This window comes from Dendrobates tinctorius, unplaced genomic scaffold, assembly GCF_039654945.1.
Source record: "Dendrobates tinctorius isolate UK_male_01 unplaced genomic scaffold, ASM3965494v1 ptg000102l, whole genome shotgun sequence".
Classification (NCBI taxonomy): domain Eukaryota; kingdom Metazoa; phylum Chordata; class Amphibia; order Anura; family Dendrobatidae; genus Dendrobates; species Dendrobates tinctorius.
The window spans coordinates 41,063,493-41,081,301 of NW_027361770.1; the positions used below are offsets into that span (position 1 = coordinate 41,063,493).

A 17,809-nucleotide genomic window follows, 5' to 3' on the forward strand; every position below is an offset into this window, starting at 1 on the left:
TTAATTTGGGTGTGCACTTCTTCCTCTTATGACACGGGTAATTAATAGTTGTGTAGAGTATTGTATATTAATTGTTCTATTAACTTCGGTGGTCCTCTTGTGCTCTGTAAACCAACTGATGCGTGGGAGAGGTGCCGCCCTTATGTATCTGTAGGATTTCCTGTTCCTGGAGGGCGGATCCCCTCTCAGGTGGTGCTGTCATGGACTCCGAAAAATACCGTTAACTGGTGAGTAACTACGACTTTCTACCTTTCTCTTTAAAGGGGACATCCGGGACTTTATTAAAAAAAAAAAAACAAAATTAAAAATGTGCTTAAGTGCTAACAGGCAGGTAGTCACTACCTACCCACCTGTTGTGTCCCGCACTGTTTTCGCTGACACACAGTGGTCTGAATGACAGCCGAGTCGCTACTGCCTAACTAGCGGAGCTGCCTGTCAATCAACATGACAACGACAAAGAGCGGAAAATAAGCCGCTGCTAGGTCAACGTGACGTCAGCAGAGGCAACTGAATCGCCGGCAGGAGGGGTCTGGTGGCCTGTGTGACTATTATGTTCAGACGGAGGTTTTTGAGGTGGAAAAATCTGATGTGGTTTTCAAGAAAAATCCACATCAAGAATCCTTGCATTTTTTTTTTTAAACTTTTTTTCGACACCTTATTTTTACACCCTTATGACTTGACAATTGCAAGTTTAAAGCGGAATCTGCATCAAAGAAGTATTGTTTCACTCGTTTTTTTCTCAAGTGAGGCTTTCAAAACCTTGTTAGTAAAAATAAAAAATGCTGTTTGCATTGTAGTGTAGATTTTATCATTAAATCAATAAGAACAGTATTTTAGAGCGGATCTGATGTGGCTTTATGTATTTTTTTTTAAATCGGATACATTTTTATTTAACCAAAATACAAGGTACAAAACAATAGAACAAAAATCGCAATGAGAACAACATTAACAATGGTCATTAAGCTGGAGTCACACATAGCGACTTACCAATGATACCGACACCGATATCAAGGTGTCAGGATCGCTGGTAAGTCGCTATGTGATCGCTGGTGAGCTGTCACACAGACAGCTTCACCAGCGATCAGCACAAGCGATGCCGAGCGCCAGGCATCGCTTGCCATCCCTGTAAAAAATAGAATTAAAATAAAAAATATTGTTATTCTCACCTTCCGACGTCCCGTGCAGCCATCCTGCCTCTCTCCACGCTCCGGTCCCAGTAATCCTTTGTGAGAATGGCCGCGAGAGTCACGGTCTCGCGGTCATTCGTGCAAAGGATTACTGGGACCGGAGCGTGGAGAGAGGATGGCTGCGCGGGACGTCGGAAGGTGAGAATAACAATATTTTTTATTTTAATTCTATTTTTTACAGCTGATCGCTGGTCTCTCCTGCCTGTCACACGCAGCGATGCGTGCTGGCCAGCGGGAGCCCAGCGACCAAAAAAATGTCCAGAGGTTTCTTACAGCGATCAGCGATACCGGCAGGGGGGCCGCTCGCTGATCGCTGGTTTCCTCCCCCCACCCCCATTACAAGAGCAGCAAATAATGCATGGTGTAACCTACGAGCATGGTCATATTCTCTCCACCCAAGGTGTCCACAGTGTCTCAAATGTTCTTATGCCTTTTCTCTTAACGTAAATGTTTATTTCCATATTCACAATAGAGTCACTGTCTGAAAAATTCCCTCAATGTCGGCGGATCTTCATTTATCTACTATCTGGCGATCAGTTTTTGCGCAATATATAATAATCTAGCTATTGCAGCTTTATATTTATTATGTACCTGGACCTCCTCCACATATCCCAGTATACACACCACAGGATCCCTCTCAGTCCTACAACCATACGCGCCTCCTATGTCATTAAGCACCGCCGTCCAATATGGTTTCAGATTTGGACACTGCCATAACATTTGAAGAATTCCAGCCCCCTCCATTCGGCACCGAGGACACTCAGAAGTCTGTTTCAGACCTCCTCTATACAGCCGTTCAGAAGTTTTATATACTCTATGGAGTACATACATCTGCGAGAGTCTGCCTGGCTCACTCAGCGATAATTGGCAGTGCTTCCCAGGACTCACATCCAAGGATGATATTTCATATTTTTTAATTTTATAGGTTAAAAAAGGAGATACAACGCGTTTCGGATACAGTGTATATCCTTCATCAGGTATCATAAAAACACAGTACAAATCCTAATACTATAACATTCAGTTACACTTTTATATAGTAGCAACCTTTTATCCCAGTCTCAGAAACTTGATTTAGGGTGTGGACCAAGTTCAGGAGCACACCCACTGATTGATCCAACCTTGACAACATAGATGCAAGAAGAAGAAAAAAAAAAACCCAGAGGAAAAAAAAGGCAATGTTCAAACTCTCTCTCTGATATCATTCAATCCATTTGGATATAATGTTCCCAGACTACATATCCAAAACGTTTCTTTCCGGTTTAAAAGAGCATTCCTATTTGCAACACCAGAGGGTATCTGCTCCACAGGAGTTACTTTTATGTAAAAAATGTTATGTTTAATTAGCAGATGCCTTGAGAGACTATGTTTTAAAAAGCCGTTTTTTGCTCTAGTTCTGTGACCATTAATGCGGTGTCAATGATATTGAATGATATCCTAGAGAGAATTGGAACGTTGCCTTTTTTATTTCCCCCCTGGGGTTTTTTTTTCTTCTTCTTGCATCTATGTTGTCAAGGTTGGATCAATCAGTGTTTGAGTTCCTGAACTTGGTCCGCACCCTAAATCAAGTTTCTGAGACTGAGATAAAAGGTTGCTACTATGTATAAGTGTAACTGAATTTTATACTAATAGGCTATGTGCCCATGTTAGCGTTTTTAAACGCTCAGGAAACTGATCCCCTTCCCAGAAAACTCGCATTTTATTTCTGCACGTTTTTTGCATGTTTTTGACGCGTTTTTTTCCACGCGTTTTCTGGGAACATTGGAAAAGGCTAAAAACGCTCAGCAATGTGGAAATTAATGAGCATGCTGCGCTTTTAGCCACTAAGCGATTCCTGAGCGTTTAAAAACGCATGCATTGGCACAAGAAGCCTAAAACGCATGCAATTTAATGTGAAGCTTCTTTTAAGCGTTTCTGCAGCATCTGAGCCGGCACAAACGCTGCGGAAATGCTTAAAAAAACGCAACGTGGCCACACAGCCTTAGGATTTGTACTGTGTTTTTATGATACCTGATGAAGGATATACACTGTATCCGAAACGCGTTGTATCTTTTTTAACCTATAAAATAAAAAAAAATGAAATATCATCTTTGGATGTGAGTCCTGGGAAGCGCTGCCATTCATGGGCTGGATGTGCCTTTCTTGATTTACTCATCCTGTGTGAGCCTAAATCTGTCTTTTTCACTTGGATCCACCCGAGGCAAGCTGCAAGCCCTGTCTATTGAAAAGTATCCCAGAAGGAGGGATTTTTGAGGATACACAATCTAAGGCCATATTAGTCTTCTATCAGGTGAGTGCATAAAATTGTGCACCCTTTAAAGAGTACAATATTGTGTTTACGCAATTAGGGTGCCGCGATTTGTCTGTTCTTCTCTCCCAAACAGGGGTTTTTCAGTGATAATTTGGGTATATATTCCATAATCACTTCCCATTTATCTTCCTTTAGCCTACCCAATTCCTCCACCCATTTCCCCTGTGCTCTAATAGGATAATTATTTAAAAAAGTATGCATTAGATCCTTATAAATGCCCGACACTACCCCTTTTGTTCCCCCCTCTGCACAGACATAATCAATTAATATGTCCTTGTGAATCTCCATATTCATCGTCCTACTCTGCGTAACATAAGAATGCCTAAACTGCCCATATTGAAATCTGCAAACCTCTGGTAGCCCATAATCTTCCTGCAACTTTCCAGAGGGCACCAGTCCCTGCATGTCCTGCACTTGAACCATGTACTGTATTCCCAGTCTCATCCAGTGTTCCTAACCCCTAATATTTTTAATTGCCTCCCAAACTTTACTTTATGTATCAGCGCTAAAGTAGAGTACATCAAACCCAACTTCCTAAAACTTCCTGCCTCTAACCCCTGAATCAGCTCCAGACACATCTCTCCACCCCCTGATTTGTTGGCCCTGAGCAGCTAAGTAATAAATCCAAGGGTTCGGAAGTGCCAGTCCCCCTCCATCCTTGGGTCTCTGTAATATCTCAAGTCTGATCCTTGGCTGCTTTTTTCCTCACACAAGATCCCTAAATATAGAGTTAATAGTACAAAACCACCGCCTAGGGAACCATACAGGGGCATTGTGCAAGAAGTACAGCAGTTCATCAAAATCATCTTAATCAGATTAATTCTTCCACTACTTAAAGATACAGTTTACACCACGCCCCTACTTTACTCCTAAACTTATTCAGCAGTGTGATCAGATTCAAATCTGCATAGCTCGAAATCGGAAGTGCCACCTGAATGCCCAGGTATTTAAACTGTTGCACCACTGCCAACCTACTACCCTCCCAGGACACTGGCAAATCAACAACACAATAATCTACAGCCATGGCAGTGGATTTTTCCTAGTTAATTTCTAATCCCGATATAGACCCAAATGTTTTAATAATATCCATTGTTGTCAACAACGACTCTCCGGAATCCTCCAAACAAAGCAACACATCATCTTCATACAGTGATACTTTTTCTTCTGCCAAGCCATATCTGAACCCTTTAACCGAAGCCGTCTTCCTAATTGTCTGCGCCAAGGGCTCCACTGCCAAAGCAAAAAGTAGAAGGGACAGCAGACACCCCTGCTTAATCCCCCTATGAAGCGCAAAAGTCCCAGACATTTGCCCATTAACTCCGACCCTAGCGGTCGGGGAAGTATATAGCAAACGTATCCATTAAATAAAGATTGGCCCAAAACCAAAGCGTTCCAACACCCTCCAAAGATACTGCCACTCAACACTATCAAACGCTTTACGTGCATCCAATGATACCACAGCTCTACTTGCCCCTATTGTCCGACGGCAGCTGCAAATTCAGAAAAAGTCTACCCAATTTCAGAAAAAGTCTACACAAATTAATCGCCGTAGACTTATTTGGCATAAATCCGTATTGGTCAGGATGAACAAGATCCTGAACCACACTCACCAAATGGCTAGCCAAAACTTTAGCCAAAATCTTTACATCTACCGTCAGCAACGAGATGGACCTATAAGATTCTGCCAACCCCGGATCTCTTCCCTCTTTCGGAATGACCATCACCACCGCCTCCCTCATGGACGCCGGTAATTCACCCTCCCGAAGAGCCTCTTCAAAAACCTTTTGCAGTCTGGGTGGTACCATCTCAATTTCTCAATTAGGCTATGTGCACGGTGCGGATCCTCCCGCGCGGATTTTACTAAATCCGCAGGTCAAATGACCTGCATTTTTCCTGCGGATTTAGTGCATTTTTTGTGCGGTTTTACTGCCGTTTTTGTGCGGTTTTCCACTGCGGTTTTCCACCTGCGGATTTGTAGAATGGAGCAGGTGGAAAACTGCAGCAAAACCGCACAAAAGAAGTGACATGCTGTTTTTTTAATTCCGCACGAAATCCACTCGGAAAAATCCGCAGCATGTGCACAGCGGTTTTTTTTTTTTTTTTTTTTTACATAGCCAATAATGGTACTGTACATCACCTGCAGTTCTGCTGCGGATCTGCAGCAGAATCCGCACCGTGTGCAGAGAGCCTTAATTTGTTTGTAAATTTCACTCGTGATACCATCTGCCCCCGGGGCCCTATTATTAGCCATAGATACAATAGCCATTTCAATCTCTTCTTTTGTTATGGGCCCCTCCAGTCTCTGTCTTTAATACTCGGGAGCCCTGCCTCCTGAAGAAAACCCTCTATGTACCCAAATGAATCCCCCGATCCCAAAGAATATAACTGATTATAGAATCGTCTAAATTCCTCCAAAATGCCCTCTGTGTCCCCCACCTCCCTTCCCTCATCAGTCTTCAATTTATATACAGAAAACGATTCCCTCTGCGCCGCTACCACCACTGACAACAGATGCCCCACTTTTTCACCTTCATCATAAAATTGCTTTTCTGGAAGGCCATCCTCTCTGCTTTCTTCAGATACACCTTATTAACTTCTTTCTGTGCACCCCTTAGCCTACTCTGATTTTCTGCTGACGGGTCCAGTACCATATCCCTCTCCAAGGTTTCTATTATTTTCCTGTCTTCTAGCTGAGATTTCGACATTCACCTGGAAATCTCTTGAAACAAAAGACCCCTTAGGACCGCTTTCATAGCGTCCCACACCACCCGACTATCAGCACTCCCTTCATTAATCCGCCAATACTCCTCCAATTCTTCCTTTATAGTATTCATATCAATATATTCCAGCCACACTGGGTTCAACTTCCACCCACCTCCCTTCCCAATCTTGCCCCCCCTATCCATCTAATGGACAATTCTATAGGCTTATGGTCCGAAATCACCCTTGGGAGGTACTCCACTCCACAGACCATTTATGTCATTAGCTCATTTCCCAGCGCCATATCTATTCGTGAGAGAGACCCATGCGTCGCAGAATAACAAGAGTAGCACATCGCATTCTCATTTCTCACTCTCCACAGGTCCATCATTCCAATCTCTTTAATATAATTCCCAAATGCCATCAATTTCCTAATGCTTTTACCTGTACTCTGTTTATGTCTATCCCACCCCTCATCTATAACATTATTGAAATCACCAATAATAAGTAATGGTAATCCCGTACCCCCCTTAAATAATTCCATAACCTCACATAACTTTTTCCCGCTATATGGCGGTGGTATGTACATAGCTACTATACATAGTGATTGCTCATAGATTGTATAAAAAACAAAAATATACTGTCCTTCGCTATCAATATGGCTTTCAATTTCTTCAAATGGCGTAGACGTTCCTATTAATAAAGAGACCCCTCTAGCATATGAAGAATATGTGGAATGATATGCTCTCCCACTCCACCTTCTCTTCAACACCTCCACCTTTTCCCGTAGTAAATGAGTCTCCTGGAGACATAGAATATCCGGTCTCCTCTTCCTAGCATATTTCATGATCGCCGTTCTTCGTGTTCCCTCTGACAGTCCTCTTACATTCCAACTAAGGATTTTAATTCTATCACCCATCATACAATTCTATACATGCAAGTTCCCAACCCTTGAAAATATCTTGCAGCTCTCCGTATGCAATAGCACTCTTCCCCAAAACAATTAGCTTTGTAATGTAGCAGGTGATTCCTTGATATTCTTGATATTCTGGTGGCTCTTGTAATTTGGTTTTCAATTGTTCTTGGATGGTAGCCCTGATTCAAAAAGTTTTTTCTGAGGCGACCAAGGTGTTTGTCTCTATCCGTTGGGTCTGGGCATATACGATTGTATCTGATGGCTTGGCTGTAGACAATAGAGTTTGTGTTTTGGATGGAAACTGTCCCATTTAAGGTATGTTGGACGGTCGATTGGCTTCTGATACAGGGATGTCTCTATTTCATTGTTCTTTAGCTTAATGATGGTGTCTAAAAAGTTAATTTCAGTGCTGGAATAGTTGAGTGTTAAGTTGATGGTGGAATGAAATTGATTAAACTGTTCGTGGAACATCTTTAGCTATTGCTCAGACTTCGTCCAGATGATTAGAGGCCTGATGGGACATGAGGACAAAAAAATTGCTTTCAAGCTTGGCCATGAAAAGATTTGCATACTGTGGAGCCATTTTACTTCCCATAGCTGTGCCAGTCTCCTGTAAATAGATATTATTGTCAAATTCAAAGTAATTGTAGGTGAGGATAAATTTTGTGAGTTTCACCACAGAATTTGCATCATTCCCGGTGTTTTCCATGAAGACTTTGCAGGCATTTAATCCATCCTTGTGTGGGATATTAGAGTACAAAGATTCCACATCCATGGTGGCCAGGATGGTTCCTTCTGGTAGAGGACCTATTGCTAGTTTATTCAGTAGGTCAGTTGTGTCTTGAATGTAGCTAGGTGTATCCTTTACCAGGGGTTTAAGAATACCCTCTACCCATCCAGATAGCTGCTCAGTAAGGGTGCCCACATGCTGGACATTTCTTCTTTAACTCCTTCAACTCTCTGTGTAAGGGTTGTTAGTGCAGTCTTACAAAATCTATCCAAGTCATATACAGTACATCCATCAATATGGGCTCCTTTATAACAGGCTCTTCCATGTCTTCCTGCTCCACACTCTTCTTTTTCCGCCATTCATCTTCACCCATTTACCCCTCCTGTACCAAATCAATCTCTGAGTCTTCTTTCTCCTTCTCCTTGGACCCCCCTCCTCCCCCTTCAGACATCACCTTTTCTGCTCCTTCCAGCCTCGCAAACGTCTCCAATTTGGCTGCTATCTCGAGTCTCCGTACATAGGAGGCATTTGCTGCGTCTGCCTTCTCAGCTGCCTCCACGCTGTTGGCACCATCTTCAACCCGGCTCCCAGCCCCTGCCTTCTCCTTTCCATGACCTCGGGTCACCACAACACAGCGTGTTGGGGGTCTGCTTCCACTCCCCACCACCACCAGCACAGATCGTTATCAGCACTCCAGAGGGACTTTGAACAGGATAAATGAAGATATACAGTGAAGAGATCACAGGAGCCGTCCGCTCACATCGAGTGCTAGGCCACGCCCCCCTGATGTGGATTTATAAATGGATCAACCACGCATTTCACATAAAAGACCTGTGTGAACTTACCCTAGGAGGGGATGTTCATACAGAGTTTCTTTTGTATCGTCATCTCGGGTTGAAGAATCCATGTTAAAAAAAAAATTACTGTCACGATCCCGCCGCTGACACCTCTATGTCACGGACGGAGGGACGCAACACACTGCCGACACACGGATATCACAGGCACAGGGACTTATCTTAGTTATCCCGCCGCTGGCACCATGTGATAAAAAAAGCAAGCTAGTCTTGCCCTAACAATTTATCGCAGGGGGTTACTTTGGGTGTCTCACCACTGCCAACAATACTTCACGAAACTTTTCAGTTCCACTTTGGAACTCGCAGCTCTCCGCGCCCCCCTTACCCTCAGGTCAGTCAGGGAACTACACCTGGGATAATTGGTCACCGGCCGGCTGCTTCAATGAAGTATGGCCACCCGGCACGCTACAGTGAGGGAATTATAAAATGCTCTGGCCGCAGCCACCCAATTAGCTTATAAAATCCCTTTCTGTCACAGCCAGCAGTACTCGGGACCCAGACCACACTTCGCCGACACCAGCTCCAGATTTTCTCTTATTAATTTATAAACTTAATACAGGGGTTCGAAGCCAACCCGATTCAGTAGCGTGATTATCTTAAAGGCACGTAAATTCGTCTTAGAGCATGAAGACAGACTAATAAAGTTATAATTTATTCCCCAAAAGGCGGGCAGTGATTACAGAGATAAAAGATCTTACAAAGTTGAGACTTTAGATATGTACAATGCAAATATAAAATAAACGGGTTTAAAAACAGAAATTAACACTTACATGTGCTTAAATGGTCTTAGGCTAACCATGTGGGGAGGAGGGGCAGCCAGCCTTACGTCTCCACTCATCTGAGAACCTCTTGGCATGAGATCTCTGGCAGAAATGCTGAAGGTTTAGGGGACAATGCCTTATAGCTTTGGGCTAGTGACATCACAAAAGGGGCCGCCTGGTTATGGTCCTCCCCCTGCTCTTGGAGTTAGAATCTGACTACAAAACTTATAATAACCATATCTCGCAGAGGGTACCTCGTATAAACACGCACATAGTATCATTTTCTTTAGCCTGTCGAAGGCAATCATTCAAAACCAAACATGCAGTAATTACATCAAACCGTTTATGAGAAATCCATTTCTCAGATTCTGTCGGGTCTAGAACTTGGCAAGAACCACCGTAGTGAAGCTGGATCGGAGCACGTCACAGAAATGTCCATTTCATTTTTCTGTCGCGAATTGGCTCCGCTGTACGACCTCTTTTAATATTTCCCACACTTGAATTCGCCGCATGGTGAGGACAAAGGACATTCTTTCCACTGCTAATTAACATTCCTTAGCTGGGGATGGGGGGGAAGGTTGGCACAGGAAGTGTCTGGTGTCCTGTTACAGATGCAGGCACAGAGCTGCAATGTGTGTGAGCTGTGGTACAGTATCATTACAAGTATCATTACAAATACGTTGAAAAATCAGTATTGATGTCAATAGCAAACTTAAAGCGTATTTAGGTAGTTTTTTATTTGGATTTTGGAACACAATCCACACTGAATTCCATGTCCAAATACTTTTTGTGAACATAACTTGATGTTTATGTGTGTGTGCACAGTGTCTTTTTCAGGCAGATTCCGCCTGAAAGAGGCTATTAAAAAAGCAAAAAGAATAAACATGTACACTGCAATGTCAAAACAACTTGCTGTGCATAATTTCTGTCTTTTGTAACTTTTTTTTTTTATCACTTCTGGCTTCTGAAATGGACAGTATTATAAAAAAAAAACACTTGAAGTAAAGACGCTACAAAATGTCCATGAAGGCCTCCAAAAAGGAATAATCCCTGCTTCAAAAACGATGTGGGTATGCCAGCATCTTAAAGATGCTGTATTCATATATCGTAAATAATATGTCAGTGCTTTACTTGAATACTCTAAAAGGTTCTCCTGGCATAAGAACTAAACATATTGCATTAGCCAAGTATGAATAGAGCCTACCTTTGTTTCTATATTACAGTACCTAATCATTTCATTTTGGCACCAAGTCGAAGAAGCATTGCTTTCATAAGACTTGGCCCTGATTCATCATTGCTGTTTCTCCATTTTTCTGGATTAATTTGCTCCTTTTTATTTGGCGTTAGTATTTGCGCCTTATAGTCTACGTGTTTTGCCCCTAATTACCGTAGTCTGTCTGTTTTTATTTTTTTCTTCTGCATCTTTGCTTATCCTGATGTTTTAAACAAACAGATTCATGAAATATGACTTTTACTAGATGCCCCTTTTTGGCACATCTCACTTCAGTGTGACCGCTGGAGTAAGATTTCTAGGGGAGTTTTCAATTTAGTGCATTCTTGCGACTTGCTAAAGGATTTGCGATTTATTTTTTTTTTTAGTGGCTTAATGTGCAAAAACTAGTTAAAGACAAAAATAAAGAGCAATTTTTTTTTATTTTGCACTAAATTCATGAACCCCATGCACCATTTTTGAAGAATTTGATACAAAAAACATCTTTGAATGACACAAAAAAAAGTGACTGCAATAAATCGCAAATGATAAATTAAGCTTTTTTCAGTTAGTGGGTCCTTAGTTCTTAAATCAGCCTTCATTGTTAACATCTGCTTTTTCTTCTTTCTAGCTCATGCACAGTGAAGTACTGGATGGTCACACAGAGGCCGTGTGTGCAGTACATGCTGTGTATTGGCCTTCAGACTCTGAGCATGATCTTCTTGTGGCCTCGACTGCATCAGACTGCACTGTTAGAATATGGCAAAGAAATGGTTCAACAAGTAAGTCATCTTAATCAGCAATCAGCTAGTGTTTAAAGCCCCCGTCACACTAAGCGACGCAGCAGCGATCCCGGCAATGATATGACCTGGTCAGGATCGCTGGTGTGTTGCTACATGATCGCTGGTGAGCTGTCAAACCGGCAGATCTCACCAGTGATCAGGACCAGCGACGATGCGGGTCGCTTAGTTACTCGCTGTGTACCCTGGATACCAGCGTGCTCGCGCTGGGAGCTGGTATCCAAAGTAAACAGGGGGTAACTAAGCATGCAACGCTTAGTTACCCGCTGTTTATCTTGGATACCAGCTGCCAGCGCGAGCACGCTGGTATCCAGGGTACACAGCGGGTAACTAAGCGACGCGCGCGCTTAGTCACCCGCTGTTTACCTTGGATACCAGCTGCCAGCGTCTGCTTACAGCGCTGGGAGCTCGCTGGTCGATGGTCTCCTGCTGCCACACGCAGCAATGCGTGCTGGCCAGCGGGAGACCAATGATTTAAAAAATGGCCCAGGACATTAGAGCACGATCAGCGATACCCAGGCGTGGGGCCGGTCGCTGATATGTGTCACACACAGCGAGATCGCTGTTGCGTGACAAAACTTGTGACTCAGCAGCTATCTCGCTAGTGATCTCGCTTAGTGTGACGGGGGCTTAAATCTACTTTTTTCCATGAAATGTATTCTTGTAGAGCAGTAATCCAGACAGATAAACTGCTACATAATGGGAGGTGGCAGTAATGTAGGGTGGTGTCATATAGGCTGTCAGTTAGACAATTAGGGTAGAAAAATGAAGAGTAGATTTTTAGAATAAAATAGCTTAATAAAAAAACTTGCACAGTGGTTTGTATTCAATGCTTCTCGTATACCATAATAGCGAAAACGAAGCAGAATCCTCACCGAGCCATCTTTGCAGGTTCCTTAGCTCATGTGCACTGTACATAGTGAGATCATATAGACCAAAATAAGATCTGCTCTAAGATCAGGTGGTAGGTTAGCCTTTACAGGGAATCTGTCACCCATATTTCGTGATATCATGTAAAGATATCACCCAATTGCGCATCCCATAAGGATTCTGTTAGGGCTTTTGACTCCCCGGACCCCGCACCTTTGAGGTATAAATACCTTTTTGATCTTGTTGGGAATGTATACAAATCGTCGCGGTCCGGTCCGATGGGCGTGGCTTAGTCGCCTTCTCCCCCCCCCTCCTCGGCTTGCTGCACGTAATCTTCATCTGTGAATAGCACAGATAACGTTGGTTTCCGCTCTTGCGCATTGTAAAGGCCACCAGCGCCTGCGCAGTATGCTTTGCCCAACTGTGGGCGAAGCATATAATCGCTACTGCGCATGCACCGGTATTTTCCAGCGCGGTCTATGCCCCGGAAGTCTTCACATGCATGCGCAGTAGCGATTATATGCTTCGCCCACAGTTGGGCAAAGCATACTGCGCAGGCGCCGGTGGCCTTTACAATGTGCAAGCACGGAAATCACCGATATCTGTGCTATTCACAGATGAAGATTACGTGCAGCAAGCCAAGGAGGGGGGGGGGAGAAGGCAACTAAGCCACGCCCATTGGACCGGACCGCGGCAATTTGCATACATCCCCAACAAGATTAAAAAGGTATTTATGCCTCAAAGGTGCGCGGTCGGGGGAGTCAAAAGCCCTAATAGAATCCTTATGGGACGCGCAATTGGGTGATATCTTTACATGATATCACGAAATATGGGTGACAGATTCCCTTTAATTTTCTAGCTTTTATTGATCCGGTGCAAGACCTAAATGGGTAATTATTCTGAATTGCTTTTTGTAAGAATGACCTACTTGTGCCTCTGTAATGGGAATTTACATGAGGATATGGCAATGCATTATCTTTACTGCACTCACCTGACCTTATATTCTCGTATTCTGAAAAATACACTTACTGTACTCTACCCTTCTGTATGTTGTCTTATCTATGTGGATGTTAAGTTAGTATTTTTCTGAACAATTTATTTGAGCTTTGTTTAGGTACATTTTTTTTTAATATTTAAAATTCAAATGGCCAATAGTGTGGCACCCCAAACATTAGCTGTAACTGCCTGACCACTATGTGCATCTGTCTTCTATAATTGTTTCTCACATTATAACTCTGAATATACCAAATACAATGTAGTAGGAGCAACAGAAAAAATGCCCTTTCTACCTCCTTATACTTTATCACTAAACTGTCTGTGTAACTATTGCTTTTAGTATTTTGCGTAGCTTACACTTGACAGCAGCAGTAAACTGATCTTTGCCATTGGGCCCATTATAGTTTTTGATTGAGGGTTAGGCTTGGGCTATGTGGTGACTTTGACAGTGACATAGGTCACACAACCAAATGTTGCTATATGCCATTTCTCCAGCGCAGTGAAACGCAAGTGAATGGGGTCCATTGCGATCCTTAGGCTACTGCAACAAGCAAGTGTAAGAAAGTCACACCCATTTGGATTCTTTGTGAACTACTTCTATCGGTGCCATAGGATTGTACTGTAATGTGTGATGTAGCAGCAGCAGACACATAGCAATTTTTGACCGTGTAACCTGCGTCTCCTTATTGGAACTGCTTTATTCTGTTTTCTTCAAATTTTTCAAATTATATTATGATACTTAACTGAAATAACCAAAACTGGGTCTATTCTTCATTTAGTCATTCGAAAATAATCTGTTATTTGAAACTTGTTTGTTACCAATTTGGTTGTTTTTTTTTTTTTTTTTTAATGTTTCTTATTCCTATCTTTATTTAAAAAAAAAAAAAATCTTGGAATCTGGTAGTTTTCACTCTGCCCACCAAGCCTAATTATAGACTGACACCTTCTCTAGAGCTCACGCTTTAGCAGTTATCTCATTATCATTACAGACAGGTTTACAGTGAAAGGAAACACCTCCTACTATGTTGACAATGGAATGTCAGTTGTCACAGAGTGACTGGCCCTGTGTGACATGACCCAACAAACGGTCGGTCACTAAACGGTAAACAAACAAGGGACCACCGGGGAAAGAATTACAAGGGGGGGCCCTGCGATAGGCAAAGGGGAAATGGACACCTCCTGCACTCTCCTGAGGCTGTGCCCTGGTCTATCCTGACGTCCCTATACGGCTTCTTTTAAACCGCCGTCGAGCAGGATACCTTAGCCCTCACTTGCCCTGCACCTATCCCTCAGTAGGGAATTGGCGAGTGCGGGCACTGGTCCCACCGCCGCACTAATACAACACCACGGAAAAATATAACAGACAAGGAAAGACAAAAAACACTTCGCTTTCTCTGCTGCAATGCACCGTATATCAGAGTAAGGCACCAGATCACAGCATTCAGCTAAAGCACCACTGCACCAGAAAGCTCTGGTCTTCAGCACGGTTGGTCTCCCAAAAGGACCTGTATAACCAACAGTCAGCTGATGCACCAGGTGACCTTTTAAAGGAATGTGGGAGTGGTCACCACCTGCATCAGCAAACAGACCAGCCATGTAATTACACCAGCGGCCACTGCGGGGGAAAACTGATATTAACCCCCGATGGCCTGAAAGGAAAAAAATTTGTATGTGAGAATGCAGATCTGCCACAGATCCAAAAATGGATCGTGACAGTACTCCACTGACCCCCCAACACCGTACCTAACCAGAAAACCACCTACAATGAGGATGCCTCGATCCACCAGAGTTCACCTCGGCAGTCACCTGACTCTCAGGTTTATGGCAGACGTGGATTCATGGAGGTGGCAACGTATGCTCCGGAGGCACCACAAATCTCCAGAGTGCCGACCTGGGGAATGAGTTGTGTACGGGCATTACTGGGGGTAACTCCAGCTTGTAAGTCCCCGGGCCGAGAATGGCCGACACCCGATACCGCCCGATCAACCGAGAACTCCAGACCCCAGCAGCAGAATTCCACCGGATTTTTAGTGGACACCTGAACGTTTATTGCCACGCACACGTTTGCCACAAGATGGTGAACTCTTCACAGGACCGACAACAGAGGCGTCCCCCTGTGTCACCCACCATGCTCAGAAGGAACCACCACCTTCCTCTGGCCCTTCCTCCTACGAGGACTCCGACACTCAGGGTTAGCATGTGGTGATGGCTGCAGCTTGCCCCTACTCCCTGGCAGCACCTCTGCTGCCCCCACTGGAGAAGAAGGGGACGGTTGTAGAATGACAGCAGAGACAGTTGCCCCTGGGCAGCAGCCCTCACACGACTAATACCAGCTGACTACTTCCCTAGACCACCAATCAATGACCGGGTTGTGTCTTTTCAACCAAGGGAGGCCTAAAACAATGGGTGTTAGCATGCCCCCCAAGATGTAGCATGACAGGGACTCTACATGATGAGTCCCTATACGCAGATGTATATTATCCACGAGTTGGGTCAACCTCCCCTGGCTAAGTGGGACAGAGTCAATGGCCTGGACGCTTAGGGGTTTTGCTACTGTCCTACACCTCAGGCCATGGGTCTGGACAAAGTGAGCATTCACCAGATGGACACTTGCTCCACTGTCCACAAGCACCGGTATACCCTCAGTTACCCCACCAACCACCACTTCTGCTGACAAGGTACACTGAGGGGAAAAAAATGGAGGAAATATACACTCCCTGGTTTCCTCCCTCCACACGACCAGGGGGACGTGGCTTCTTAGGTGGTAGAGATGTTTTGGCGCGATCTGGGCAGACCCCGATAAAATGACCAGTCTGCCCACAGTGAAAACGACGAACCACAGGCAACACCTTTTGGGAACTAGCTCCTCCCACTTGTATGGGTTCGTCCGTCCGCACTGGTGTCCTCCCTAACAAGGACTACAAGGGGGCACATTTGGTGTATGCCTCTCCCTGAGGCATCTATCCACCCGGATGGCAAGGGACATGGCGGCCTCCAACAACCTGGAGGTGGCTACTGCACCAGAGTATCCTGCAACCTTGGGGACAGACCCTGCAAAAAATGACTCCTAAGGGCAGGGTCATTCCACTGTGTGTCAGTGGCCCACTTCCTGAACTCTGAGCAGTACTCCTCAGTCAGCCGGCCCCCCTGCCTGATTTTACGGAGTGGGGTTTCCGCCAGGGAGATGCCATCAGGATCTCCATACACCAGCGCCAGAGCCGCAAAAAAACAGTCCACTGACCGTAACGATGGCGAATTGGTCGGCAGGGAGAAGGCCCAGGATTGGGGATCACCATTAAGAAGGGAGACAATAATCCCCACACGCGGTTTCTCACTCCCTGATAAACGGGGGCAGAGCCTGAAGTATAATTTACAGGCCTCCTGAAAAACCAGAAATGTCTCTCTCTCCAGAAAACCTGTCAGGGAGAGAGATCTTGGCTTCTGGTTGAGCATGCACCTGAGCCAAGGCCCAGAACCCCACTAACTGCTGCATCACCTCACCCCGCAGCACCTTAAGCTCATCGGTGAGGTTCTGAAGCAGTTGGGCAAAGGCCTGCATTTTGGCCATGATTCACCATAAAAAATGGAGCGCTTGGTTATAATGTCATGGAGTGACTGGCCCTGTGTGACACGACCCACAAATGGTTGGTCACTAACAACGGAATACCGTTGACACAATTACAATGGTGGGCTGTTATGAATGGGTCACCGAGGAGGATGGCAGAAACAGACTAAGCCACCAGAAGACCAGAGAGGTTGGTAACTAAGCGGATTGCAGACCCCTGATGCTATCCACACAACTAGCCGTAGCCGTGGAGCGTTCCTACGATGCCCTAGACGCTTTGTCACAGCCGGAGGACTAACTAAGCCTAAAGACAGAAAGATAAAATCTAAACTGCCCTGGAGCAGATCCCCAAAGGAATAGACAGCCCCCAAACATATATTGTCGGTGAGACAAGATGAGACACAAACACAGGCAGAGAACAGACTGAGCAAACGGTGGGGCCCAAGCTGTCTAGACAGGACAGAAAAGATACGCACAAAACCCTGAAAAAGTCCAACACTTCTGATATACAAAAAACCTAGATCAGCACTCTGGTATAAACTGGCAGCAAAGCAAAAAGGTACTAACATAACAGGGGACTGAACAAGCTGCAACATATGAAGCAGGACCCAGTGCTGCCCCCAGCAGGGAGCACACTGAACCCTAGCAGCAAAACAGAAAGCAAAAAAAAGACACAACCAGATTAGATGCAAAGGATTAGCAAAAGAATCACTTAGCTGAACCATGCAGATCAGGCAGGGGACAAAAGAGCTCCAAATGCACATGGAGGAAATCACCAGCAACCTCCAAGAGCACCCAGCTCAATTATATGCTCCCAGCCAGTAATCCCAGGTTTCCAATTATTGTTGGCAGGTGGGGAACTTCCATCCACCTGGCCAGCTCCACTACTCAGCAACCACCAGAGGGAGCTTC

The 17,809-nt window shown here is 44.6% G+C and overlaps 1 protein-coding gene across 4 annotated transcripts in view; it reads left to right on the top strand.

The window, feature by feature from the left end:
- ELP2 (elongator acetyltransferase complex subunit 2) overlaps positions 1-17,809 on the top strand; it is a 162,750-nt gene that overhangs the window by 22,569 nt on the left and 122,372 nt on the right. For all 4 annotated transcript variants that reach the window (XM_073587856.1, XM_073587859.1, XM_073587857.1 and 1 more), the window contains exon 4: positions 11,298-11,448. In XM_073587856.1, the coding sequence (XP_073443957.1) occupies positions 11,298-11,448 (151 nt within the window). The remainder of the gene's footprint in view (positions 1-11,297; positions 11,449-17,809) is intronic.